Below are 27,066 nucleotides of genomic sequence, written 5' to 3' on the forward strand. Positions count from 1 at the left end.
ACTGTAGAAGAGCACCAAGACCGGAGATGACGCAGATGTCAGGGACTGAAATGGAAGAAAAACAAGGGAGAGGGCACCCCTCTCTCCCTCTCTCCCTCCCTCTCCCTCCCCAATATCCTTCCATGAGTACGTCAGATGCAACTGTGCGGTTGCCGCCGCCCTTTCCTCTCTCTCTATCCTGCCTCCTACGACTTGGAAGCCCACAAGCGCTGAGCGCGGTCCTCGGGTGTCATGCGCAGCTTCGCGTCAACAAACTCCTGAGCGTCGAGTACCGTCCAATTAGAGTGTACGCGCCTGCAGTTCTCACAGCGGCATGTCACCAACACGCCAGAGTACCCGGCGGCGCGGCGCTGCTCATCGTGGTAGTTGCGGCAGTGCTCGTCGGAATTGAAGAGGATGGGGTTCGCAATCGGCTTGTACCCCTGGGCACTACGCTGGATTGCAGAACAGTTGCCGCACCGCAGGTAGAACTTTTGAAAGAACCGGTTCGACATGATGGTCTATCTTAGTGATGGACGAGTGAAAGCTACCAAGAAGAATGGGGTGGAGCGCCCGAGAGGGAGAGAGACGCGCGCACCTCTGTAGTCCAACCACCGTGCGGCTACGGATGAGTTACTGCCGTACTTCTAAGCGCGACAACAGCCTCTACCACATGAACTCGGATGAAGAGGGGTTGAGTAGCGACGGTGGCCAAGTGCGTCATGAGAGCTGAAGCAAAAACAAAAGGAGAGAGTGTGAGTGAAAAAGTGAAGATCAAAAGAGGCAACAGTGATGGCGACGACAACGTTCTACAGAAATTAAAGCAGCGCGGAACACATTCTACTGAGGCGAGTGTGGGAAAAAGAAAGGGAGAAAGGAAAAGGGAGCAGGGCCGGTTAAGTGAAATTGTCTCAGCGCCTCAGCAATACCACCTCCATGCGCGCCAGATGACGCAGCAGCAAAGTGATCCACGATGGCCCTGCTACCAACCCCCTCCCTTTTGGCATTACCACGCGCTGCCTCTCCCTACCCCCCCGCGCCAAAATCTCTAAGGCATGGGAAAGAGAAGAAGAGAGGACAATACATGAAAAGCAAGCGAGGCCTTGTGAGACGTCCATCACTACATCCACACACGATACAACGTACAACAGCAACACACACACACACCAGCAACCGCACATACAGTGAAGCAGACAATTTATCAAGGCGCCACTATGTTTGTCCACGGAGGCACTCGTTAGCAAGAGAGAGAGAGAAGCGCTCCACAGCTGCCTCACGTCACAAGCCTCTTGCGACGCGGGATCCGTTTACCAGCTGCCGCACTCGCCGCCTCCGTCAATGAGGCATCAAGACCCAGGTACTGACCCTCCTTTTGTGCTTTCCGGCCTAGGACAGTCATGTTCACCCGCCACGCGCACGAGGGGCAGTGCGCAGACCACTTGGTAATTTGCGGGTGCAGGGGTGCCTGCCCGGGCTCCGTAAGCCCAGTGCGACTACGGATTGTCGCGCGGTACGGCTGCCCACACGACTGGCACTTCCACTCAGCGCGGAACTTGCTTGTCACGCTCAGCAAGCCTATGTTTTCGTTCTTTTCATTCTCCGCCAGGCCCTTGAACAGCTCCGGCTGCGCCTCTTTCAGCGCAACCACAGGGGTCTGCTCTCTCAGAACCTCGGAGGCGTAGCGGCCCTTGCAGAGGTTGCACCCAGCATGGAACTTTGTGCGCACCGAGACATTCTTGCGGTACGACGAGCCACAAAAGCTACATTTCCAGTAGATGCGGCGGTGGTCGTTCCACCGCAAGTCGCTCATCTGAATGTTCAGCTCCTCCTCGTTGCGCTTCACATCAACATCTCGGATGACGCTGCCGTAGCGTGCGGCAAAGTTAGCGAGCCGGTTCGAATCTCGCGTCACCCAGTTCACACCTCTCATCGGCAGCTGACGGCCAACGCTGTAGTTGAGATACATGGCACCATAGCGCATGTTCGGCCACACGCTGGACCAGCGCGACTTCTGCTTGAACTCCGCCGCCGACAGTACGCATGTTGGACGCAGCATTGCTCCTACTACAGGGTCCCTTTTTGCGGCAGAGGTGTATTCTTGCGGTTGGATAGAGAAGGGGGGGAGAGGGGGGCGCGGGGGTTTCGGTGTCCCCGCTTTGCACAGCGAAGAACAGAGGAATGATTCACAGTGGTCCCACCGTCCAACGCCTCGCCAGCCACGTCCTCTCCCGTCAACGCGCGTCAGCAGCGGGTCGCGAGGAGGAGAGGGGGGGACGGAGTACGACAATGTTTTCCTCCACAAAAGACTCTCAGCAGTGTAAAAAAAAAAAAAAAACACAAGAAAGAGAAAGGAACAGTGCGTTAGAGGGGAAGGAGAGGTTGCGAGGACATGAACTACATAGAACATATTCAAGCGCAGAACCCTGAGAGGAAATTCCCCGCCTCGAGCAGCAGGAATGCGCTTTAAATCAAGTTGGGTAGTGTAGCGCGGCAGACACATGCCCTTCTTCCACCACCACCCCTCCTGCCCCGATTGCCGTGCTCTCGAGCATCACTCATTCGACTCCTGCTCCCGTACTTGAGAGGTATGTGTGTCTGGGTGCGACGTGGTGCCTCTGTGAGCCTGCACGAAGTCGTCGGCGCAGGGGGATAACGACAGATGAAAAGACGCTGCTGCGGAGTCATTGGGGCCTGTTGTTTCGGCTATTCCACAGAGCATCTGGTTCTTATGTAGTTGCGCTCTAAGAAACAGTGCTGCAATTAGTGGGTGCAAGAAAGTGTTAGTGACGCCAGAGGGAAGAGTAAAGGTGGATAACGTTGTGGCGTGCAGGTGGAGCGGAGACACCAGTCCATCCACCCCCTCCACACACAGTCGCTGCCTGTACCACACCAGCCCAAAGACAAAAAAACACCAACAAGTCTCTCCACCGGACCCCCCACCCCACACCCACACCCATAAATTCATACTACGCCACAATAACATCCTCGGTGCGTCCTAGCGGCTTTGGCGGTGGCGGCTTGCGGCCACGTAACTCGCGCGGCGGCGGCTTGCGTGGCGGCTTCTCCCATTTGGGGGGGAACAGCAAAAACAGCACAAGGCGAAGGCTACAGAAGACGACACACCACATAATGATAAAGCGCAGCCACGCCTGGAAGGCGATCTCGTTCATCGCGAAAGGGTTGCGGCGCGGGTCCTTCGCCGCCGGATTCTCTGCCTCGTCGTCGTCGTCAGCAAACGGGTCCTTCTTGACACGCCCTGTGTGCATCTCCTCGTAAAACTGGTCGTAGCTGACCTTGCTCCTGTGGTGCGTGCGGGTCGTATAGCGGAAGCCGCTGTAGCGGTTCGCGTTGCCGCCACCGCCGTCGCCGCCGCTGCTCTCCTGGTCCTTTCGAATCCACACGCCACTCTTGATTTGCTCGTACGCCTCCTGCACCTCGCGGAATTTTTCGTCGCTACCGCCAGGGGCATCAGGGTGGTGCTTACGGGCTAGGATACGGTACGCCTTTTTTATTTCGGCCTTATCAGCGCCTTCCTTAATGGCGAGCACCGCGTACGGGTTCTTGCTGCTTGCATAGCGGCCCTGCGTTCGGAGCGAGGCGGCAGAGAGGGCGACGGCAGCCGGGTCGCTGAATGAAAGGCGGTGGCCGGCCACCAAGCAAGTGACGCGGCGAAGCCCGATGAATGCCACTCTACTCACGTGCATTTCCTGTCTGTTAGCAAGACCTTATTAATCGGCTTGTTCTCGCCTGGGCTCAACCTTCTAGGCCTGTGGGTGTAGCAGTACTAAGGTAGCAGACCTCTCCCTTGCTCGTGTGCGCTGCGGTAGCCTGGCAAGTGAAAAGGGCACAGCAACACCTCGGCTCAGCTTTGCCAATCACGTTCACCACCGGTGTGCAGATCGGCAAACAGCGCGCCGCGTCTGCAGATGCTTCAGCGTGAGCAACGTGTCAGTACGTGATGTATGCACGCTCCCGTCTGTTAGTGTATAATGTATGTTAGTATTACCCAGAGTAGGCTTTGCAGGGTGACAGTGAGCGCAGAAAAGCGTGGGGGCCTGGATAAGAGAACGCGGACAGAGGAAATAGTGCCCGTCTGAGGGCATGAGCTTGGCTAGGTGACGCGCGACTGTACCAGAGAGGCAAATGCTACACGAAAAGGAAAGTATTCACTCAACTAGTGAGTACCCACGTGCGCCCACATGGGTTGCATGTATGCAAGGTGGGGGAGAAGAGGAAGAAAACAGAGAGGGGGGGGGAGGGCGAGGTTCCTGTGGTGGAGAGCGATGACATGCAAGTCGCAGAATCAAAACACGCGCGTAGTGACCCGCAAAGGAGAAGAGGTGATACCGCGGCAACAACGCGCAGAGACACGTGTGCACACACACACACACAGTACACAGCTTTCTCTCTCTCCCTTTGTGCGTGTGTTGACAACCAAAGCAGTGAAGCCTCACTGAAGTCCAAACCTCCTCCCCTCATCCTCTTAAACATACAAAGCACACGCGCACGCGCAACGATCAACTGGCCACTTACAGTTCAGCATCTGAAAGGTGCACGTGAAAGAGGGATGAGATTTCCGAGAGGAAAAGAGGTACGCGCGCAAAAAGAGCAGCTCAATGGTAGCAGATGAACATGATGGGGCTCTGAAACGTAGTTGTACGAGGGAGGCAGTTGAGCGAGTGAGAGGGGTACCCTCACCGACACGGACAGAGAGAGCGAGCGCGTGTGCCCGCGCGTAGCACGAGCAGGCAACATCCCCCTTGATGCTTCGCAGCACATAGACCACATGTATACATATACAAAACCCAGTGCGTCTCTGCAAGAGGGGGTGGGGGAATGGAGCGGGAGGAAGAGAGGATGCGATGACACAGACACGCGTGTCGGGAGTGCGTGTATCGGGGCGTCGGTATTCCCTCCTGTATGGGACCGCAAGACAAGCAGACACAGAAACAAAAGAGAAAGGCAAGACGAGCACTGGAGAAGAAGCTGCGTTTGGCTGCCCAAGAGCGAATTCAACAGAGATGCGCCCGAGCAGCGAAATCGACTGTACATCACACGCACACAGAAAACTCATACGGGTGGACAAAATAACGACCCCCCAAGACGACAGGACACACACCGGAAGTCCGAGAGAGTAGGCTACGACAACGCATCGCGGTCTTGTACTATCCACCGCCACCCCCACGCATTGCCTTCCTCTCTTGGCCCCATCTGCTGCTGTCGCGTGCCACCCGCACTACCGGAGTGTGGTCAGCCGCTGTGGGCGTGGCTGGCCGCACTGAGCACAGAACTTCGACTCTGGCCGCTTGTAGACCGTGGCGCAGAGGCGGCAGTACTCCACATCAAGGATCGGGTCAGCGACAGAGGCGGTGATGGCCGGTAGCACGCCTGCAGAGGGCCCTCCCTCTCGATCCTTCATAGCAGTAGTCGACGAGGGCCGTGCGCTTGCAATACTTCGACGCGCGATGGTAGTCGTGACATCCCTTGTGTTATTAAAACGCTGCTGGAGTGCAAGGTGCGTAGCGGGCGGTTCGATGCGGCCACCCATAGACACATCGGTGAGTGCCAACGCACGGATATCCCAGTCAATGTCGGCTAGCGGCGCGTACCCTTCACACACCGGATGGCCGTCCCCTAGACGCACTCCCTCACTCTCCCACACCGTCTCGTGCGCCTCCCACGGTAGATCACAGACGACGCAGAGAAAGGCGGACGTGAAGCCGGAGCAGCCACCGCAGCTCCTGCACCGCATCGTCTTGGGATCGTGCGCCTTGTGGCCATGGCCGCAGCGGCACTTGGCGCTCCACTCCGACGCCTTCCAGTTCGCTCGCCGCGTGAGCCACTCCTCCCCGATTTCGAGTGGCGTGTTGGGCACGTACCGATACCAAGCACACGGACAGCCGGCCACCTCACAAGGCCCCTTCCACCGAGTCAGCTGCACATCCGTCACAAGTGCCGTAGAGGATGCGCACACAAGCGCGTTGCCGCTGACACTGTCCTGCCCAACTCTCTCCTTGTCACTACTACAATTCGCTTGCGCGGCGGCAGAAGAGTTTGCGGCGCGGCCTGGAGTGGTATGCGCTGCCAGCGGGTGGCTGCAGAAGCACACGTGCTGGTAGCCGATACGGCAGCAAAAGTCTTGGTTCGCCCCACTCAGCCGCGGCTTTTCACAGCAGCGCCAGACGCAGTACACGCCCGTCTCCCACGCCAGGCGCGCAGCGTCGTTCTCCTTGTTCAGCACGCGCCGCGACTCCTTCGATGGGCCAAACTGTCGCACACCCCACATGACCTGCTCCTTCGACGTGCCGTGGCGAGGAAGGTGCTGTGCGATCATAGACTTCACCTGAGTGCCGAGCTCCCTGATCTCCCCATGGACCTTATCCGACTCAACAATTTCGCCATACGCCGGTGCAACGGTGCCATGGTCACGCGCAGACATTGTGTTCGTCGTAGTGGTGAGACTGCGGCGAGAAAGAGAGGGCTGGGCAGCGGATGGAGCTGCACGGCCGCCTCGCCCTCGGGTCACCAGAGAGCCGCGATGAGGATGCGTTGCAACGGCGCGGGACGGGGAGCAAGACGGGAGTATGACCTTGGGCTGCATCGCTTCCCGACACTGCAGTGGCAGATTCACGTATTGCTAAGTGAATGTGCGCGTGTGTGAGCAAGAAAGGTGCTCACCGGGGGATGCCAAGCAGGGCACTAAGAGGGCACGTACAACGCTAAAAATGCTCCGTACCTGCACGTCCGCTCGTCACCCGATGCCGATGAGGTCGAGGAGAGAGAGAGAGAGAGCGAAGCAGCAGCAGCAGCAGCACTACAGCCCCCCTCCCTCTTTGGTGTGTTTGTGTGCTTCGCTACGACACACCGCAAAAACAAAGAGAAACAAGGAGGAGGAAAGGGACGGGCATGGGAGAGGCTCCAGTGCGCTTGGACCCCGGTGGTGGCTAGAAGGGCACAAGCCTAGAGAAAACGAAAGTGGAGGCATCGATGCGGGTTGGACCCCCCCCCCCAGCCCGAGGCCTCCACACTCACGCGAAAAGGTCAAAGCCTTGGCCTACATACTGAAGGAGACGGCAGAAGGGGAAAGGGAGGTCGGACAGCCACGGTGGCTACGGCACACGTATTCCTCTCTCCCTCTGTGTCGGTGTCGGCATCAACCTTGCCATCTCTCTCTCTTGTCTTTTTTGTTGTTCTTTCCTCTTGCGCTATGCGCTTTACTGGTTATACAGCGACACGTGGAGAAACTGGCAGAAAACGAGGCAGAGAACCTCCGTCTCGTGGCAGGCACAATTGCACAGTAGCACGCACACACACACACATGAGTGAGCGAGTGCGCGCACACATATGTACGCACCCCTTCCACCCGTCGAGCAGTATATGGCCTCCCATATGTCCGGGGCCGCCCTGTACTTGGCGGTTCGCCGTTAGGGCTGACCATCACCATCACGACGCAGGCACACGCATGCACAGAGCGCCGACTCCGTTAGTATCGCCACCCCTCGACCTCCCACCTACTGTGGACAACGCCAGCAAAGACACCCAACACACAAAGTCCAGCAGAAAGAGAGAAGCGGGGAAAATGAATACCTAAAAACAGTGCGTGAGGCGTGTGCGAGAGGAGGAAGAGGGCCACTTACTCGTCGTGACTGGCAGTCAGAAGGAGGGAGCGGGGGCGTGGAACATGATCGCATCAGGCAAGGGGTGAACTCCGCCGACTCGCACCTAAACTGCCTCCGCCTCCTCCATAGCTGCGGCAGCCCGCGGCATCTCGAAGCACTTGGCCAGTGGCACATCCTTCATCAGCCTCCACGTCATTGTGCACGCGCAGATCTTCGTCACGACATCCGCCTCGCGAATGTCGTGGTAACCCTCCACCAACCCCGCCTCCGAAATGTTGTGGTGCTCCTCAGCCCGATTGATCGCCAGCGCTGTCGGGAGATCCACCACGCCGCTGAACAGCGCCAGCGGCAACAGCAGACTGCTTGTGAACTGTGCTGTGACGCACATGGCGAGCACCTGATATGGGTTCATGTTCATAGCGATGAGAGCGTCGCGCATCTTGGCCGACGCGTGCGGCGTGATGTGTGGGTCGCCAATGCCCACCACACGAGGCACGTCCATCTCGTACACGCGCTCGAACCAGGAAATGATGGGGGCAATCATGACATCCTGCTTTGCCGCGATCGGGGCGGCACGGAAGTATAAGTTATCGCTTTGAAAAAAGGAGAGGAGGTAGTCGATGCGTGGGGCCAGCATCTGCGGCGCAATGTGAAGGGCACCGCTACAGATGTCCGACATTGGCATCAGAAGCTGGTTGATGTAACCGGTCTGCTCAGCGTATTCCTGCGCACAGCAGCACGCCATGGCCTCACTTGGCACTGCCAGCACTTGCGAAGACTTCATAGCCTTCACCTTGCGCCCGTCCACCGCCACGGCGAACCATCCAGGGTAGTGGTCTTTAAGCTCCACCACGTCGACGTCTTTCCAGAAGACCCGAACAGCGCCAGAGCTGCGCGGTTTCAGGGAAACATCCATCTGATAAAGCGAGTCCTCACTAAGCACACGACTGCTCGCGTTCTCCTGCTCCTCGAACCTGTGCATCACTTCCTCCAGCTGCTTCGAGCTCATGCGCGACATCTCCTCCACTTTGCGCTCGAGCTCTGCGGTCGACAGCTCCGCATGCGCGCCGGGTTCGCTTGGCACACTCTTGAGCAGGTCGGATGCGTCAAGCTTGCTTGTGATGCGACGGCGCGGTTTCTTCGGCGCCACAGTTGGCCCCGTCGCCGCTGCAGCGGGCGATGCACCGGCAGGGGAGGAAGACTCGGCTGGAATGCTCGATGACGCCAACGTGCGCGCGGTGGCAATCGCCATGGCCGAGAGTTGGCGTCGCCGCGTAGCAGCAGCAGATGTAAAGGCACGCATGGAAGAGGGTAAACGAAAAAGAGCGTTGTGCTGGTGGATTCCGTGGAGGTGCGAAGTGCGCGAGTGGAAAGCCAGAGATGAACACATAAAAAAAGGCAGAAGAGACGGGGAGACGTGTCCAGCAGTGAGACAACTGCACGTGGTGCAAGTCAGAGGTAGAGAGAAGGATATGTGGGCACCCGGGCTCCACGCACCACCCACTCAGAGGAAGACGACGCGCTAAGCCACCCGGTCTGAAGCTGTTTCGCTTGTTATGGTAATTGTGTAGGCATGCCCCCCACTGGTGACATGAAAGTCAAACGTGAGTCACCCGCCATCGCGCGCAGGTGCCGTTGCCTCTTATGTGAGCTGCTGGGATAACGTGAGGAGGGGTGCAATTTACAAGACAATGAGTGAAAGAAAAGAGAGAAGGGCGTAAGCCACACGGCGGCCCGAAGTGAGCGGCGCTCACCCTCGTATCGCTTCTCTCAGTCTCCTTGCACTACATACCACGTAGACCTTTCTGTCGTCGGCTGTCGAATGTGGCTGTCGTTTAAGTTTCTCTTTCGTCTGTCAGGAAAAAGAGGGGAGGACATTTCTAGTCATGGATCAATTTCCGTGCGCGTGGGCACCGCAGAACACATGACACATGTCACGCGCACCTATTCATGGTACCATCATACGTAGCGGCCTAGACGCGATGCTGCTACTCGAGATCGTATCGCACGTCCACTGGGACCGCTGCCGGCACATTGCCGCACATAAAGTCCGCTACAATCCACTCTCTCAGTGCCGCTGGGTCGTTCACTGCGTCGCGGTGCACTGGCTTTGAGTTGTCGCCACTCACCTCCACTCGGTAGGGGTGATAATTGAGGTTGTACCAGGACTGATGCAACACCGACACCGCGTCGTTGCCGATGCGGCGAGTGTGCGGGTTGCTGCAGCTTGTGCCCTTCAGCAACCAGTGCATATCATACATCCAGTAGGAGGTCATCGGCAGGCCAAGTTTTCGATCGTACTTGTACGAGTAGCTCTCTGACTCGGCATCTGAGGCGGCGAGGCAGACAACGTTTGGAGCTTCCACGCTCTCGCACAGCGCAATCGCATGGCAGGTATCTGCTAGGAAAACGATGCGGCCGTACCGCCGCTGCTGATACATCATCATGAGCGTCTCCGAGATGTCCGACGAGCTCAGAAACTCGCTGTCTTGAAACTTGAAGTACGACTTGGCGCCATGCCCCGCAATGTAGATGATAATGTTCGATTGATCGTCTGAAAGGAGCCGCCGCGTGGGTGGGGTATTCTCGTCGTAGCGACCCTGCAATACACTCAGAAAGCGGCGCACGTCCACGTCGCTGCCCGCGTAGTCCACCTGTGCACTGCAGCCGTATAGGTTCATGCGCGCGCGCTCTTCCTCGCCCCAGTCCTCGGGCGACTGCAGAAAAACTTCCGCTGGGTACGCGTTTCGCGGATCGCAGGCAAAGCTGTCACTGAGAAAGAGAAGGATGTGATCGTCGTCAATTCCACGCTGGCGCAGGAGGTGGTACATGGATAGGGCGTTGGCAGTGTGACGGTAGTTGAAGAGGTACCGAGAGGAGGAGAGAATGACAGCCCAGTTGTTGCCCCGGCTCTTGCTTGTTGCGTTCAGCGGCACAGACGCGGTGGCCGCCGCAGCGGTGAGGGCGGCAGCATACTTGTCTGACACACAGGACGAGGCGGCAAGGACAAGGAGGACGAAGGCAAGCAATCTCGTCACGTTATACCGAGGTGTCGACGCCATCACGTGATAGTGCGGTGCACACAAACAGAAGGAGTTGCAGTAGCTCTCTTGAGTGCGTATGCAGCCGCGTCTCGCTTGGGAGCGGAAAAAAGGGAAGATGTGGAACAGCTGTAACCCTCCGCTGCCGTGTGCTGGGCCTGTTGTTGCCTAGCAGCTCTACCTCGTGGACCGAAGAGAAAGCAAAGAAGTGCACTCGCAGCGGACGACAGAAGGGGGAAAAGCACACAGGTATTTGTCTACGAGTGGAGGCGAAAGATTCAGGGGGGAAAGAGAAGGACGTTGTCGGTCATCACCACACCGGCAAGTGGCATCGTCTACGTATTACCTACGTGACCCCAGTAAAGACAGATGTGCAGAAGCGTCGCGGCTCTTTGGGGCCATAACCCGTTCTAAGCCCTCCCTCCTAACCGCGATGTGTGTCACCCGGCTGCCCTTCTCGGCCCCACCCCACCACCACCACCGGTTCACATAAAGACGCGAACAACAAGCACAATCTGGTGGCGAAACGCGAGGCGTCATGAATGAGAATGCGCATGCACGGTCGTCGCCATCCGGGCAGACGTCACTGCACGTTTGAGAGCGGAAGAAACAGACCGTACTAGCGAGCGGGGAAGTTTACGCGAATCAACGAAGCACCAAGATGAATAATTGACTTCTTCTCATCGTTCGCTTGAGCGAATGTGAATGGGCACAGTAGGCAAGAGAAAGGGAGAAACCGCACTAGGGCGTGGGAGGCAGTCAGGGACGGTGGAGAAATTGCTCCTGGGAGGGTGAGTCATCAACGAGAGCGCAGATAGTCAGTCCAGAAGGTGCAAGGAATTCCTTCGTCATTCAGCATCCTCTCACCTCGCCTGTGCATTCGTAGAGGTCTGGGTGGACGTCTCGCACATTCCCTTGCGGAGCTTGTAGATGTATCACCGCCACCACCCTCGCCTCTCCATGCACGCCTCCCCTCATAGCCGCCCGTTCCGCCTCCTCCGCCTCTCCTACAAAGCCCACAAACTCGGGTCAGAAGTACATCCAAATGCCGAGTCCACGCGTCCATTTCACTGCCATAAAACACACGAGTCGAGCCCCACTCTGCGCCCGGGAGTGCCACAGGCCCACCGCCCGGCGCAAAGCAGCCGTGGGCGCACGCGTTACGGCAATGCGCCGACTCAGTCACCGGAGCACGACCCCAGCCTCAAAGTCCACCCGCCCCCGCTCCGCAGGTCGCCGCCCCGCAGCCGCTCCCGTCACGCCGGCCGCTACCTGGCGCACCCCTCGCGGTGGCAGCACGGCATCCCCGCCAGTAGACAGCCAGGGAGGGCTGCGATGCGTCCGAGTCGCGCGGGCACTCCTCTCATGGGGATGGCACAAGCGCGTTCGCCGTCCACGACACGGCTACAGGCGTCAGCAGCGACGCACCGCCCTGGCCTCCTCCCGTCGTAGGCACTTGCCCCCGTCACCACCAGAGGTCCTTCGGCATTGGCAGGGGCAGGGGCAGGGAGGGCTGCCTGGCTCCCCCTCACACACAGCGCGGGGGGCACTGGGCCCTCGGATGCCACGCGCCGAGGTGTCATCTGCCATTCGGAAAAAGTACATCGAATCAGAACGAAAAAGAGAAGGAAGTAAAGCAGCAGCAGCAGCAGCAACCACCACAAGAGTGCTGCCGGCAGCCTACCCCATCAATAAAATCTCTCTCGTGATTTCAAAGTAATCGATCGCGAGGCATCGCCAAGTTGCAGGCAGGGGCCTAAAGGGGGGAAGTAGACGCTTTCTTAGAAAAGGAGCGCATGACCGTAGCAAGTAGGCTGCCATGTAGTGAGCAGGCTTGGCGAACATCAGCTACGTGCCTCCTCCCCCTCTTCCTACAGCCACTGTAGATTATAACAGAGGCAATGCATGCGTCACGTGAGCGGGTGCTCGCTGCTGTTGTGGTTCTGCAGGCGAGGTGGCAAGCGCAGCTGCGACATGGGAATCTCAAGCTCATTTGCGCACCCGAGGTAAGACGAGATCATCGTCTTTTGGCTGTTGTTGGTGGACACACCAGCAGGGCCGTTAGCCCAAATCAGGTCGAAGCCACCCACCCGCTCTTCCTCGCCACTACGCCGGCCCTCCATGTCGATGACATCGAGCATGTCCTGCAGCATGTTGAACTTGAGGTGGTAGTCAGCCGGCGTCTCCGCTGTCAGCGACGGCGACGCGTTCGTCTCGATGAGCCACGGGTGCAGCGTGTCGTCGATCATGACATCGTATCCGTAGAGCTCGCTGCAGTGCTTATCCTGCAGCATGATCCTCTGCACAGCAAACAAAGTGCGCATAATCATCTGTTGAATGTCCCCAAACAGCTGATTCGTGCGGGCCGCGCCGTGGGTGGCGGTGAGGATGGTGCGCAGGTTTCGAATGCCAAACTTGCAGCCTGACGCCGCCGCCGTGTACTTTGGGTACGTCTTCTGCACAGCCACGTTGGTGACATGAATGTATGTGTTGTCAATGTCATCCAGGGAATAGCGGTGGTGGCAGAAGCGGGCGAAGCCGGTCCGGTGCAGCCACACCGTCAGGGGCTGATAGCTCTGTACGAGGACGTAGATGCGCAGGTCGTACTTTTTTCCGCCAACGAGGTGCGGGTTCGCGATGTAGCGCTGGGCGAGGTACGGCTCCACCGCCTCCGAGACTCCATACGGATTTCCCATCGTGCCGCCGCTGTATGGGTTGCCACTGCCGCCACCGCCACCTGAAGATGCTCCGTTACCGCCACCCCCGCCCATGGGCCCGCCACTGCCGCCGCCACCGCCGCTGCTCGTCAGGTACCCGTGACGTTGCTTAAACTCACGGCGCCACTCGGAAATCTGCGAGAGCTTCGAGAAGAGAAAGATGCCCTTTCCCTGCGCCTTGGCTGGCGGTTTCATGATCCAGATCGTGTTGGGGTGTCGGCGGAACTCCTGCTCAAACAACCCGTAGTCCTGCGGGAGAGAGAAGGTGGCAGGGAAGAAGTCCCACGCGGCGGCCACCTCCTCGGCGTCCCCGTCCTTCTCCAGCGCCTTCACCATTTTTTTGATGTTGCGCACCATCGTGTCCTTGCGGGTCAGCTCGTAGTGGTTACGGAAGTGGTTCAGGCGCTGATGATCGTCGAGGCGCAGGCCGTCGTAATTCTCCCGGATCCAAGAGACGTCGGCCCAGTAGTAATCCCAGTCCAACTCGCTGTCCGTCTCGATCCAGCCACGACAGCGCATCACGTCAAGGATGGTGTTGCGCAGGAAGCAGCGGAACCGGATCGGCCCGGTGCGTGTGCGTCGATGCTCCATGCTCGCTTGCTCGTGGACGCGAGCACGCTAGAGCGATGAATGAGGGGAGTAAAGAGAAGAAGCAGCAGCCGCCTGCTTCACCTCACTGCTGCTGACACGACCGAAATCAAGACGGAGTTTCAGAGGCAGGAGAAGCAAAAAGAGGACAGAGAGCGGCCGTGAGCCGCCCCACCGACTCTGCACAGCGCACAACGCAACGATCGGCGGTCAGTGACGCTTCACGTGAGAAACAACGAGGAGAAGGTTCAGAAAGAAGTAAGAGGAGGAGTCAAAGTAGCTGTCGCTGTCGTTGTAGAGGGCATCGATCTCCGTGTGTTGGAGGTTGTAGAAGATGAGCGTGTTACCTGGGGGCCTCGGTGCGCGTTACCAGATTTGTGGTCACACACAAAGAAGACAGGGACGCCGCGACTCCCCCACCCTCAAGAGCCTTCGAGGGACGATGCCGCGCAGCCTATTCCATAAGCGCCAGTAGAGACGCTTCGCTGCATAGACACGCAGGCGCAGTAGCGCGGGCGGAAGTGGAGGCGTGCAAACAGGGAGAACGCAAGGAGACCGAGGAAAATAGGCAGCAGCAACTCAAGCTGCCAATTCCCCCGGCACTATTGCGCGCCTTTTCCCCACCCTTGTCAACGTGCAGATGCGGGCGAAAAGACTCGTCTGTACTCTCTTCTATGTAAGTAAACAGCCTTCTCAGAAACCAGCACTGACATGAACAACCGCATTACTATGATAGCCCTCGCTTCGCCTTTATTCCTACCACGCCGTCAGCACCCCGACATTGGACGACTGACCAAAGTATGTCATGTACTCCGTCATCAGGTGAGTACCGTCGCCGCGGCGAAGGGAGTTGATAATGAGTCGCAGACGCACCCGGTGGTAGGCGGAGCAGAGATCCAGCAGTCGGTCTGCGTACTCGCCGCACAACATCTTGGCGCTGTCGTAGCACATCTGCAGCAGCCCAAAGCACGCCGCCATTTCTCGATACGTCAAGTGCGGCGCCACCGCCACGAGTGTACAAATCTCGTTGAAGGTGGCAGCGAGAGTGTACTCCTCTAACCCCTTATAGTGCGGCACGCGCTGTCGAGCCTCGTGGTCGCTGCGCAGGATGGCGTAGAGAATGTCAATCAGCTCCGGGGCGTACATGTAGCTTAAGCACTTCGTCAGCTGTCGCACGAGCCGGTTCCATACGCCTTGGCGCATGTACAGCAGGTGCAGCTGCTGAAATGTGTGGCCAGAGGAGTTGACAGCAGCCGACATCGCGTTGAAGACACGTGCGCGGCCTTCTTCCGACATGAGCAGCTGTACCGAGGTCGTCGTGAGCAACTCCACAGCGCCGCAGAAAAAATGCTCGACGGTGGCGCGCTCGTAATAGAGGACGATGCCGAGGTTGCACCACGGTGCCGAGCAGAACGTGTTGAGGATATCGGACACGTCGTACACGACGGCCGCCTCGACCGCGTCGGCCGGGAAGGAGAAGAATGTCGACCCGCTGCCCCCGTTCATCATAAACGACGAGTCGACATTGTCAGAAAGTGCGACACCCCCGTCGATGTTTGGTGGCGCGCCAAAGGCTGGAGTGCCGTCGCTGTTCGTAGTCATGGGCGATGAAGGGTAGGACAGGTGGCTAAAGTAGAAGCACAGGACGTTCATCACAAGGCTTGTCAGCTCCCACTGCGTTGTGGAGAGGTTCTCCTCGTCCATGTACTGGCCGCTGCGGCTACAAAGCACCGACAACCATGCGACCATGTCCGGCGCCACCGCCGTCTCGTAGCGGACGACAGCCGAGCAAACATCTTTGTGCCGTATGATCGACTCCAGCATCAACTGCAGCGTGTCAGGCTGATGAATGCCTTTTGTAATCGCCTTCAAGTCCTGGAAGCTGAGGCGTGGGCTCACCCGCATGCGGGTGTCGTCGAAGCAGCGCTCCGTCAGGGCGCTGATGACGTCTGCAATGGGGAAGCCGGCGTAGTAGCGCGTTTCCACGTAAAAGGTGAAGGCAGTGAGGAAGCCGTGGCGCGCCTCCGCCACCTCGCTCGGCAGCTGTAGCGCGCCAGCCGCGAACGGTGGTGTCAACGGTGCCCGCAGTAGAGGCAGCTCGTCCTCCTTCACTGCTTCAATGAGGCCCATCAGCTTCCCAGCGCCGAGGAAGAACGTGCCGCTGGAGCCAAAATCCACGATGCGGGTCAGCAGGATGTTCGCGTCCCCCACCAGCGCGACCTGATCGCTGTGGTAGCGGTACACGTAGCACAGCAGGTTGACTGTGATGTCGTAAAACTCCTCGCGACGCGAAAGGTTCGTCTCGTAGACGCAGCTACAGAAAAAGAAGAGGGAGCGCAGGATGCCAATGTGCACCTGAGCAGCGTGGCCGGAAGAGGTCGGCATCGCCAGTGCTGTGGTTCCACCGAAGTCGTTCAACTCGTCGTTGCCGTCGTCCAGCAACGACAAGCACTGCAGCAGGTTCGCCGTCACCTGATCCTCCTGCACCAATAGCTGGCACGCAAAGGCTGCGATGGCGCCGAGCACGGAGTCATCCTGATTCGCCGTTCCCTGCAGTAGCGCGATGGCAAAGATGGAGACGATCACGGAAAGGCGGGAGAGGCACACGTAGGTAAAAAAGAGCGGCGTGGACTCTGTAGTCTCCGCCGGAGAGCTAAGCGCCGCGCCCACGCTCATGTTCTGCACTGCCAGTGTCATGTACAGCTCCTGTAGCAGCGACCGTGCGCTCAAGCCGAGACAGTCGATACCGCCGTCACCTCCCGTGGCGGCGGCGCTATGCATAGCTGCCTGCTGCTCTCCACGCGCGCGGACGCACAGCTCGTACTGGCGAATAGTCTGCTGCAGACGGTCAACGAGCTGCGGCAGGAGGTCGATGCGCTCGCAGAAGAGTACCTCAGCAATGGGTTGCAGCATCCGCTCCGCTTGGAGTACGAAGGTGGAGCTCATGCGCAGCTCCTGCGACTCCTCTCGCTCATGTGCCGTATTGATGACGAGGTCGACGTACGTGCTGAAAATATCGATCACCTGCTGCTCCACCTCCCGGGTGCGTTCGCTAGAGAGTGGCCCTCGAGGGGCCCCGACCGGTAACGGGTGCGGTTGGCGACCCAAGCGCTCGGCAGAGAAGCCAGGCTCCGCCAAGCCGCCCTCTCGCGTTCGCGGAGGCGTGCACGCGCCGTAGTGCCCAGTGAACGACTCCTCGAGACTGCGGCCACCGCGCGGTTTTGGTGGCAGCATGCGCTCTGCGATCATGAAGAAGAGATGCAGCAGCGCCTGACGTAGGTCGGCCTCCTCGTCATCAAACGGTCGGCTGAGGACGTAGCGTGTCGCATCTGCCCAGACGCGTATCGCGCCAGGGTCGCGCGCCAGGTATGCCACGGTAGTCTCGTCGTTGCGCTCAAACGTGTTCACCAGTAGCGCACAAGCCAACCGGAGCAGCTCTGTCCTACCGGGGTTTTCCTGCACCTTCAACACAAGTCGGCCTGACACGTCCAGCAGAACGTTTGCCACGTCGTCGCGACTGGCGATGTACTCCTCCTGCGGACTCGTAACGGTGGAGCACTGGCGCAGCAGGCGCGAGTATAGCGCTGCGCACGGACCCTCTGGATGATTGAGAAGCGCCTGGCCGCACTCGTTCATCACCTGCGACAGCGCCGGGGCCCACGCCGGCCACCGCAGAACCGTGATGGTGGTGTCAGAGGGGTGGTGCAGCCGCACCATCGGCGCATCCAACTCGGGTGCGCATTCGAGGGCCGTGCTGCACACAAGCGCCGCCTTCTCCGGCGCGCTCGACAACATGCTTGCTGCCGCGCTGAAAAAGAAGGGCAGCACCTGCTTTGCAAAGCTGCTCTTCACGGACAAGATGCTGAGCCGCGAGTTCTGCCGCGCAAAGAAGGTGAGGATCTCCAGCACGCAGTCCAGCGTCTCCTCTGTCGTGAGGTACGTCTGAAGCTTTGCGAGAATGTTATGCGCCATCTCGCTCGAGTCCACCATTTCTGCCGACTCCGCACGAATGATGGAAATCTTCCAGTTGCTGAACAGGGCCGATGCATAGACGGAAAAAAGTGCGTTGTACAGATAGAAAGGCAGCTGCTCGCCGCTGCGGCGGCGTTCTTGGAGATACTCAAGCACGTACTGCTGCATCTCCGTCCGTTCCTGTGGACCCAACTCGTTGCTCACAAGGAACAGCAGACCTTTCACCACGATAAAGCGCAAATAATTATTCTGCGCACGTGGCAAGAGGGCCCGGAGCGTGTCCCAGTACTCGTAGCTGCTGAGGAAAAGGAGTTGCTGAGCCGCACCGTCGCGCGTTTCTTTATCCGGCGAGTTGAGCGCTGCCGTCGCCAACTCGCTGAGCCGTTCAATGACGCCGTCATTGAGCTCTGTCGTACTGGGGCGTTCAATGCCGTACGACGACGCAGTGGCTGAGGACGGGCCCGTGTTACCCGGATACCGAGCGTCCTGACCGCCACTGGAGCCCACTCCATTGCTGATGCTACTGCTGAAGGAGAAGGGCATTGGTACCGTCGGCGGCCCACCGGAGTCGTCACCATCGGGCGAAGGTTGAGGGCCACCATTCATGACTTGAGCAGCGGCAGCGGTAACAAAACGCAATCAAGACACGCGCAGCACTGAACAAAAGGAAAAACAAACACGAAAAAAGTGCAGACAAATCTCCGTCACCTCTGCGTCTTTGGCGGCAGAATTACGCGCACGTGTACGTGTGCCACGAGTTCTAGCCAATACGCGCCTTTTTCAACGCGGGGCTTTTCTTTCCCTATTCGCGCCCCCTCTTCTGCGGCTGTCGCTCTTCTTCCCCTTTACTACAGCGGTGAGGCCACCACTCTTGGGTCGCCTCTGTGTGTACGTGCGTCTCTAGAAATAAGCGTAGGTGACACAGCTCACGAGATGATAGCGTGGCGGAATGCGTAGGCCTTCACACCGCTGGTGCGGCGTTTTGCTTGTGTGTCTGCCCAAATAAAAGAGAGGGACAGAGAAAGGAGGTGTGATACCTTTCGAGATCGACTGCGGCTGAGAGAGTTGATCGGTGGGGGGGGGGGGGTCGAGAAGAGAGAGTGTTGTGAAGAGGGCCCTGTAGTCACCCAGCGAGAGACCCACTCCAACAGGAAAAAGAAGGGACGGGGATGTACACAGCTCTCCCAGCGTTGTCGTGTGGCGTCTCGCACACAGAACACCCCTCACAGGAGACGAGCCGGCGAGCGCAGGGCTGAAGGGTTACGCAGGCAACGAGAGCACGAAACAAACAAACAAAAGGATGGCGTCTGACACGCCTTCCATCTAATCCCTCAGCGCACGTTGCCAGATGGCCCTCTTCCGTCATGCAGAAGTCAAGACGAAGGTAAAACACGCCGAAGACGTACAACAACGAAACAAGAACAGTGAAATCCAGCCAGCCTGTGATAACAACACGGGGAGAAAGTGGTGCGTTATGATGACTAGGCATGCAATGTGCTGCAGTCCACCTTTTCGTTTCGGTGCTTCTCCTCTCTTCCTGCCTTCTCAGCTTGAGTGACGGGTAGAGTGCGGATAACGAGTAAGATGAGAGGGGAAGAGGGGAGGCGGAGAGTGGGTAGAGGGAAATAGGAGAAGACTCAACGTGGAAGGAAGGGAAATAGATAAAGGGGCATACAGAGGCAGCTGACGGCATTGTCGTGAAGTCGCCTGTCGTGACTGACATGGCTGTAGAGCACCAGGCGGTGGAAACGAGCGCGGTGACGTTGGGGCTTTACGGCAGAGTATGGCCAAAAAGAATGCGAGAGATCCTCAAGCGCTCTGCGCACCCTTCCTCTCACAGCACCATCCACATCATCCCCACTCATAACAACGCTCACAGCAGTTCTTACTCTGCACTGCTACGCGTGGCGGGAAAAAGGGCCTCCGTTCCTTCGTCTAAAAGCGTCTCTGTGACTCTGTAAGGACGCGCATCTGCACATCCTCCCCCTACTCCTTCCCCCACGTCACACTCGAGAAGCCCATCGGTCCGCGCAGCTGCTACACTGATGATAAAGCAACGCTGCTAGGCGATCCTGCACATGCAAGAGAGAGCGACAGACATAAAGAGACCCTTGCATCTCGCTTGTGAGTTTCTTTCATCCGTCCTTGCACCGCCGCCACGCTGCCTGTGTGGGTGTGTGCGTATAGGAGCGCTCTAATTTTACACACATGAACTACACACGGAGAGAAGAAGAGAGCACAATCAAGGCTTCCTCGCGCACGAGACAAACTCAACAAATTGGCGGACGACACTTCGCATTGCTCTCAGCTCAGCTACAGTCATCCGACTGTTCGGGCACGCATGCACGCGAGAGGAAAGGCAGGAAGAGAAGAACTTTTTTTCCGTCTTCCAACATCTCCACCTCCACCACGAGCAGGTCAGCACGCACACGCATGTACGACCACAGCCCACCTATGCCTCTGCTGGACTGCAGCTCTGTCCTCGTCGTCTGGAACGAACCGTCTGCCGCGGACTCCGGCCACGCGCCTAGCGGGCCTGTCTCACCCTGCCTCATTCCTCCCCCGCAGACGTGGGGCGCGATCGGCGCCAGACAGACTCGGGTGGGCTGCGCGCCTCGGCACAGGGGGGTAGTGTCCAGGGTCCTGCTCGAGGACGGAAGCGGTGGCACCTGTCGGGAAGGCTAGTAGAGGGTGCACCAGGTGCACAGCGGAGGTGCGCAGGGAGGAAGCCGGCCAGCTGCAGGCCAAAAACCCCTCGGACAGCCTGCAGCACCCATCCCTGCATGGTGGGGAGGAGGAGAAGTGATTTGAAAAAAAATTATACGAACAGAAGCCATGCCCGCAGTCCCTGGCGTCTTCCTGTGTCTCTTGGCCCGCGGCTTGCATAGTTACAATAGACGCACTAATCGCCTTTACGGGAGCTGCGGACACCCAGGCTGCGCGTCACACGCTTCAGCAGCTGAAATCGTGGCTTCGACGTCTCTTGCGGTGTCACTGGTGCCACTGTTGCCCCTGCTCTTGATGTAGAGGATGCCTGCGGTCGCGCAGAGGAAGTGCGCTGCCTGGAGTTCCGAGAGAAAGAGCCACCACCCCTGTGGTTCCTCCTGCCGACCACCTCCGTCGCCAAAGGGACCTCCCACCCCAAGCCCAGTCCCGGGTCTCTGCGGCGGGCCAGTGAGTCGTTTCTCCCGCCAGCGGGCACGGAGGTAAACACGGTTGATGAAGGGCGTACGTTCGACCTAGCGCCGCGGTCGTGACCTCTGTAGGTCGATGGCAGGGCAGCGAATCGACCGGTGGCTGCAGCACCCCCCGCCAGCGAATACGCCGCCCCCTTCGCAAGGGAAGACGTTCCCATAGATGGCGCTCCACACGCGCTGCTTCCGTCAGCCCTACGGCTCCCGTGTTGGGCAGGAGGACGGGTGTGCCACATCCTCTCAAAGTCGAAGGGGTTCATCCCCTGCAGTGCGCGAGCTCTCTGGAGGCGCTGCGCCGCCAGCATCCACAGAGCGCGACCGTAGGACAGAACTGGAGATCGCGCTGCGTTGCCGTTGAGGTTCGACCGGGGCGTGAGAACGTCGCCATCGCCGCCATTGCCGCTATCCCCTCTGTCCAACACGTCGCGCTGCATCGCCAAGAGGAAGAGCACCCAGTCAATGCGCTGCTGGAAGTCGAGCACGAGCAGCACTGCATCCTGCGGCACGTCGATCCGCTTGAACTCCGGTATGATAACATACACACGATATGGAGCACACAACGGCCCCCGCACCTCGGCAAACAGCGGACAGCGGTAGCGCCGGAGGACCTCAAAGCTGGCGGGCCCGCAGAGGACGCCGCGGACATCCTCCCAGGTTCGTGGGCCGCCAAGGCCGAGGTCTCTCTCATAACCCATGACGCCAAAAGGGACGTACACACGAGAGTACGCGCAGGGAAAGTGGTGCAGCTCCCGCACGTGCATCAGTCGAGTGGCAGAGGCAGTGGACTGGGACGTGTCTCGCCTCAGAAGTAGTGGTGCCGCACGTTGCGACCGGAGCGGCGACGGGGACGGTAACGGCGCAGCACCCCCGCTTTGTGGTGGTGCGGTGGCAACTAACCGCTGCTGTTGCGGTTGTGAGGACGACTGCACAAACCCCCGTGGTGGTGCCGCAATGGCGCCGCCCCCTCGCCCTGCAGTCGCCTTCCGCTTCACGAGCGTGCCGGCGGGTGGCATCTTCACCAAAGCCTTGTATGGCTGCATAGATGATGCGACAGGAGTCGCCGCGCCAGGGATCCATGGTGGGTGGAAGCGTGGCGGCCGTGCTGCTGTTGGAGACGACGAGGAAGACACCTGTGGTGCTCGACTTACCATGCCAGGTGCATTGCCGCCCTCAGGTACGTGCGACACGGCTGCTGCAGACGATGGGGAGAGCGGTGCAAATCTTACAGAGGAGGCGGGCAACGACCGCTGCGGAGAGGTGCATGGTGTCTGCAGTGGCACTTGTTCAACTCGATCGAGATAGAACAGTAACTCCGTTCCGTCCTTCGATAGCTTTACCAGCGACGGCACACGACGTCCAGCCAGCTGGACATCCACCACAACGCCATGCTTTGAAAGCGCGGCCTGCGCGCGCAAGACAGTGCGCTTGTCCATCTCGTGCTGCACGGCGCGTCGGTGTGTCTGCAGCGGATCTGCAACTTTGCTTAATAAAGCTGAATGTGTTATTGCGCGGGGTGAGGTCAGCACACTGCTGCCTGTACTAACAGCGCCAGCGCGGCGCGGAGGTACAGAGGAAGACTGGCTTCCACGGCTGTTGCATAAGGGACTACGCGTCCGTGAAGCCGGTAGCCTCGCGCAGCTTTCAGTACGAGAGGTACTGCGTGACGCCCGCAACGACAACATAGGCGCGGGCACCCAGGCAGAGGATGAGGATGACGTGTCAGACACTGTCGAATCATCTTTCCACGCCGTGCCGCGCCTCGGGGAGACGTGGAGATGGGTGAACTGAATCGAGAGGGTGCGATCCGTGGGTTTAGATCCAGTTTCGTTCTCGCCGCAGTCGCCGTAGCCACCTGACGGAGGTGACGACAGCATGTCGCGTTCGGCGTCGTCATTTTCGGACACCGCCAGTGCATGCGAAGGCCGTGTCGGTGAAGGTGCAACGTTAGCCAAAGTGGAGACGGTGGACTTCGCTGGCATCGCCTGAATTAGCCCCTCAGTGTCAAGGGCATCGGCGCGAGAGGTCAAGCGCGACGGCGCAGCGCTCTGCGGCCTGACAGGAGATGGCGATGGCGTCTTCGCCTGCAACCCGGCTTTGACTTGACCATCAGCGAAAGGAGGCGGTAGCTGCGTCGAAGTCACCCAGTCCTCGTCCAGGGAGCCTCCGACAGATCCGTCGACGGTTTCGTGCACAGCCTTTCCTGCTTCTCGTCTGTTGTGGTGAGCAGGCGTGGCCCGGCGGCTCTGGCAAAGCTCTGCCGCGTGTTTCTGTGCGAGGTCCTGAGCAGACGACGACGGGCGGACTCGATGTGCCAGCAAAGCATGCTCTGGTGTCGCCTCCTGCGCAGCACATACAGGTATCTGCGTCGATGCAGATGGCGCACCAGCACTACGGCAACCCTCGCCGCCAGCAGTACTTGGGTCGATAGCCACTTTGCTGTAGTTGGCGTGCGCCGAGGCTGCGGCAGCCACGATCCCAGCAGGTGGGTTCTGTCGATCCCCCTGCGCATCAGCGGCGTTGCACTCCTGTTGCACTGTCGGTGCGACTCCCTCCTTGATGTGCTCGCGTTGCGGTGCTGCTGTGTTGCAGCTCTTACTCGTCGCAATCACTGGGATCGACAAAGAGGAGGGGCTCGTCGCGGACAGCTCATCCACCAAGGGCACGGAAGTTGTTCCGACACGGGACGAAGGTGACTGCCCCACCACCTGCCGCACCTGCTCCCGCAGCCGCTCCAGCTGCTGTGCGTGTAGGCGAATAGCAAAGAGCTCGTCGCTGGTAACGAGCTCCGGCTGGTCTGGCAACGCGGCACGCACCTGGGCCACACGGGCCTCCGCAGCGGCCTGCACCGCCGTCTGTCGAGCCACCTCGCCGCGAAGGTGCTCCGCCAACTCTCGATCGCGAGTCTCGCTGAGGCGCTCGTAGTAGCGCTTTTGATGCTCTGCTGCTCTGTCGTGCACGGCGCGTACGTTTTCGCTCCTCCGCTGCCTCCGCGCGGCGATTCGCTCACGCATCGCCAACTCCTCGTCCATTGCCAGCGACTCGGCCGCCCCCACGTCTCCGCTGGCTGTGGCCATCGTAAGCGCCGATGGTGAGAGCTGTGCTTGGAGGGCGTCAAACGGCGCGGCTGAAGCTGACAAAGCCTGTGAAGACACAGTGGTAACAGCAGCAGCCGATCTTCTGTTGGTGTTGGTTGTGAAAACGAAGGGCGACTTGTCGCCGATGCCTCTGCCGTGGTGCTCTGGTAACCTAGGTGGCGTGTAGCTCGCCATCCCAGAAGTCTTGGGAGGAGGCAGAGGTGGCTGTCGGGCCGGAGTCTCGCGCTTCACGCTGTCTTGAACATCGCGCCATACCTCCTCCCGGGTCGCCTGTAGCTGTTGAGCGAGCGAGACAATGAGAGAGGTCTCCTGTTGTCGACTGACCCGCTGTGTTTGCCGAGTCCTCGCGGTTTGAGATGTCGCACGTTTCGGCGAGGGGCTGCACACCAGCCAGCTGGGATCAGAGGTGGCATTGGTAGCGCTACGGCTCACAGCAACACTGCTCTGCTGCAGGCCTGGCGAATCTGCCACGTTTTGCTGGTGAGCCACCGAGGTACCACTCGTGGAGAAGTATTTGCCGGAGCTCATCTTGCTGCCTCGGTGCGCGCTAAGGCCGTCGTCCGTCAACAGAGCGGAATCCTGAGCCACCGATGCCAAAAGCCCCGAGAAAACGTGTCTCTTCTCCTCATGAAGCCATTCCTCGCGCTGCTTCTGCTGCTTGAGCAGAGAACCGTGCTGAGCCATATCGGCAGCGCGAAGTGCCGCCAACCGCGCAGACAAGGTGGTCACCGACGATGGTGCCGGCAGGGGGATTGGTGCTGTTGTGGGAAAGTGGGAATCGTCCACGAGTGTCCGTGGGGGCGACTTCTGAAGGGCGCGACTGCAATCAGGGGCCAACAACTCTGATGCCGTCGCAGACGAAGTCGGGGCAGCACAAGACACCGGCAGTGTAACTCGAGGCGACCAAGGTGGCGAAGCAAAAGTTGCCCCCTGATGCACGGGTGCCGTCGCCTTGGATGCAGCCGCCGGCAAGGCACCAGACAACGGCACCGCTGCGACAGAGGTGTCAGCGAGGATGCCCGTATCGGTGTGTGCTCTCCCTGCAAAACTGGCGCTTGTAGTCGCGCCTTGTTCCTTCCAGTACGGAAGCGGCGCCGGCGGTGCGTAGGTGATGGACGCTGCAGCGTGCGCCTTGTGGACATCTGCTCCTGGTGCTTCAAGCGGTGTCGAGACAGCGGCCGACTTGAGAGCGGCACCTGCCTCAGGGGCTGCAGTGAGCTCTGCTTGTCCCCTCGGCATGGGTCGAAAGGTGTATCGGCCACTGACCCGCCAATAGTCGAGTGCCGCTGCGTAGGTGGCTGAAAGAACTGTTCCGGTCTCGCTCGCTGCGCTGGCAGTGGAGGCGCCTTCGCTGGAGTGAGAAGTCGTAACTGGCATGGCAGCAGAGAGGCTGGACGTTGGCAAGCCGTTGCCCAACTCATCTGCACGTGGAGTTGGTCGTGGTTGGTATATTGAGGAGGGGCCTAGTTCAGCACTGCTAGGAAGAGCGGACTCCCGCCTGGATCTCAACAGCGCCAGCGCCGCAGCGCAACTCGTCGGACTGCCGTGCAGTCGCCGCCCACCGTCCTGATTCTCGACCCCGCAGCGGTAAGCTCGTGGGGACGAGACAGACGCACCAGCAGCACAATATCGTGATGTGATGGGGCTAGGTGCACGCTGTGCAGCCCCCATGACAGCATCGATATTCCGCACCACGTCGTGCAGCTCCGCACGGATGGCCTCGATCGAGCTGGAGAAGGGGGACACAGCCGCAAAGGCACCACCAGCTGTGACAACGGTGCTCGTCGTGAGTGGGCTGCGAGAATCGTGAAAGCCGGGCATCGACAGTGCAAACGCCGCGTGCCCTACTTTAATTCGCTTCCGTCGGGAGGAACAGCACGTTAGACACCAAACGGAGGAGTAAGACTGTGTTGCACACGAGAGCTTCGCTTTCCCGTCGAAGTGAAGACGTGCGGGTGCGCTGGTATGAAGTGTGGGGGGAGAAAGGGTTAACAGGAGGCGCGGCGAACACGCGGGAAGTCAAGTAGAAAGTAGTGAGTGAGGAGAGGTGAGTGATGGTGGTCTAAGCAGCGGAGCTCGCAAAGTAAGGGAACACGGCGCTTGTAGGGAGTGATGTAGAACAATAAAAAGACAACAAGACTGTGATCTAAGAGACGGAGAAACAAAAACAAACAGGGGAAAAAGAAATAGCGATGTCTAGGGCACTCTCTCTCTGTGTGGGTGGAAGGGTGAGTGGGTGTATGTGTGGATGGGTGTATGTCCGTGGGGGGGGTGTGGATGTGTGTAAGGGTGTATGTCCGTGGGGGGGGGGGGGGGGTGCGCGCTGCCTTGTATACCCTCCCTCCCTCTGCGGCTTGCCAAAACACACACGAGTATGTGCCACGCTAGACGCACAGGGACACAAGACCTGAAGAAGTGAAGCGCAGGAAAAGGCAAATCAAAGAGAAGAAAAAACGACACCGAAAAAAGGCGCGGGTAGACCGGGGTACGGCCAGGTGCGTGTAGGAGGGAAGTAGACCGTCAGTAACGATTCCTGCACCTCTGGACCTACGCGTACTCATGTGCTCGAGAACAAACAAACAAACCTCATTTGAAAGGGAGAAATCAAAGTTGGAGGGTTGAACCGCAGGGGCGAGAGAAGAGAGAGAGAGAGACAGACCCGTAGGAGTGCTGTCAACATCAACAGTGAAGACAAAACGAGCCTACTACAGTGGAAACATCCAAGAAAGGCATGCACGCAGCGGACAGACCAAAAGTGCCTCGAATTGCTGTGTGTGTCCACGTCGCTGGCTACAGCTCTCACAAGAGATGACACCTCGGCGCGTGGCATCCGAGGGCCCAGTGCCCCCCGCGCTGTGTGT

The 27,066-nt window shown here is 59.1% G+C and overlaps 9 protein-coding genes across 9 annotated transcripts, besides 2 other annotated features; all 9 read right to left on the reverse strand.

The window, feature by feature from the left end:
- Positions 1–185: 185 nt before the first annotated feature.
- LPMP_180300 (hypothetical protein) lies at positions 186–494 on the reverse strand (the record flags this gene model as incomplete). Its single annotated transcript, XM_010699562.1, has 1 exon — positions 186–494. The coding sequence occupies one exon, from the start codon at positions 492–494 to the stop codon at positions 186–188; it is 309 nt and encodes a 102-aa protein (XP_010697864.1).
- A 758-nt stretch (positions 495–1,252) lies between these two features.
- On the reverse strand, positions 1,253–2,035 carry LPMP_180310 (hypothetical protein; the record flags this gene model as incomplete). Its single annotated transcript, XM_010699563.1, has 1 exon — positions 1,253–2,035. The coding sequence occupies one exon, from the start codon at positions 2,033–2,035 to the stop codon at positions 1,253–1,255; it is 783 nt and encodes a 260-aa protein (XP_010697865.1).
- Positions 2,036–2,945: 910 nt separating this feature from the next.
- Positions 2,946–3,683, reverse strand: LPMP_180320 (hypothetical protein; the record flags this gene model as incomplete). The annotated part of the gene is made up of 1 exon (XM_010699564.1): positions 2,946–3,683. The coding sequence occupies one exon, from the start codon at positions 3,681–3,683 to the stop codon at positions 2,946–2,948; it is 738 nt and encodes a 245-aa protein (XP_010697866.1).
- A 1,532-nt stretch (positions 3,684–5,215) lies between these two features.
- LPMP_180330 (hypothetical protein) lies at positions 5,216–6,418 on the reverse strand (the record flags this gene model as incomplete). The annotated part of the gene is made up of 1 exon (XM_010699565.1): positions 5,216–6,418. The coding sequence occupies one exon, from the start codon at positions 6,416–6,418 to the stop codon at positions 5,216–5,218; it is 1,203 nt and encodes a 400-aa protein (XP_010697867.1).
- Positions 6,419–7,701: 1,283 nt separating this feature from the next.
- Positions 7,702–8,616, reverse strand: LPMP_180340 (ATP12-like chaperone protein, putative; the record flags this gene model as incomplete). The annotated part of the gene is made up of 1 exon (XM_010699566.1): positions 7,702–8,616. One exon carries the CDS (start codon positions 8,614–8,616, stop codon positions 7,702–7,704), a length of 915 nt encoding a protein of 304 aa, XP_010697868.1.
- Positions 8,617–9,586: 970 nt separating this feature from the next.
- On the reverse strand, positions 9,587–10,660 carry GPI8 (GPI-anchor transamidase subunit 8 (GPI8), putative; the record flags this gene model as incomplete). Its single annotated transcript, XM_010699567.1, has 1 exon — positions 9,587–10,660. One exon carries the CDS (start codon positions 10,658–10,660, stop codon positions 9,587–9,589), a length of 1,074 nt encoding a protein of 357 aa, XP_010697869.1.
- A 1,033-nt stretch (positions 10,661–11,693) lies between these two features.
- Positions 11,694–12,233: a repeat region.
- Positions 12,234–12,549: 316 nt separating this feature from the next.
- Positions 12,550–13,875, reverse strand: LPMP_180360 (tubulin tyrosine ligase protein, putative; the record flags this gene model as incomplete). The annotated part of the gene is made up of 1 exon (XM_010699568.1): positions 12,550–13,875. The coding sequence occupies one exon, from the start codon at positions 13,873–13,875 to the stop codon at positions 12,550–12,552; it is 1,326 nt and encodes a 441-aa protein (XP_010697870.1).
- An 825-nt stretch (positions 13,876–14,700) lies between these two features.
- LPMP_180370 (hypothetical protein) lies at positions 14,701–18,459 on the reverse strand (the record flags this gene model as incomplete). Its single annotated transcript, XM_010699569.1, has 1 exon — positions 14,701–18,459. One exon carries the CDS (start codon positions 18,457–18,459, stop codon positions 14,701–14,703), a length of 3,759 nt encoding a protein of 1,252 aa, XP_010697871.1.
- A 1,849-nt stretch (positions 18,460–20,308) lies between these two features.
- Positions 20,309–20,685: a repeat region.
- A 133-nt stretch (positions 20,686–20,818) lies between these two features.
- LPMP_180380 (hypothetical protein) lies at positions 20,819–24,889 on the reverse strand (the record flags this gene model as incomplete). The annotated part of the gene is made up of 1 exon (XM_010699570.1): positions 20,819–24,889. One exon carries the CDS (start codon positions 24,887–24,889, stop codon positions 20,819–20,821), a length of 4,071 nt encoding a protein of 1,356 aa, XP_010697872.1.
- Between the last annotated feature and the right edge of the window lie 2,177 nt (positions 24,890–27,066).

The sequence above is a fragment of the Leishmania panamensis genome, assembly GCF_000755165.1.
Source record: "Leishmania panamensis strain MHOM/PA/94/PSC-1 chromosome 18 sequence".
Taxonomy (NCBI): domain Eukaryota; phylum Euglenozoa; class Kinetoplastea; order Trypanosomatida; family Trypanosomatidae; genus Leishmania; species Leishmania panamensis.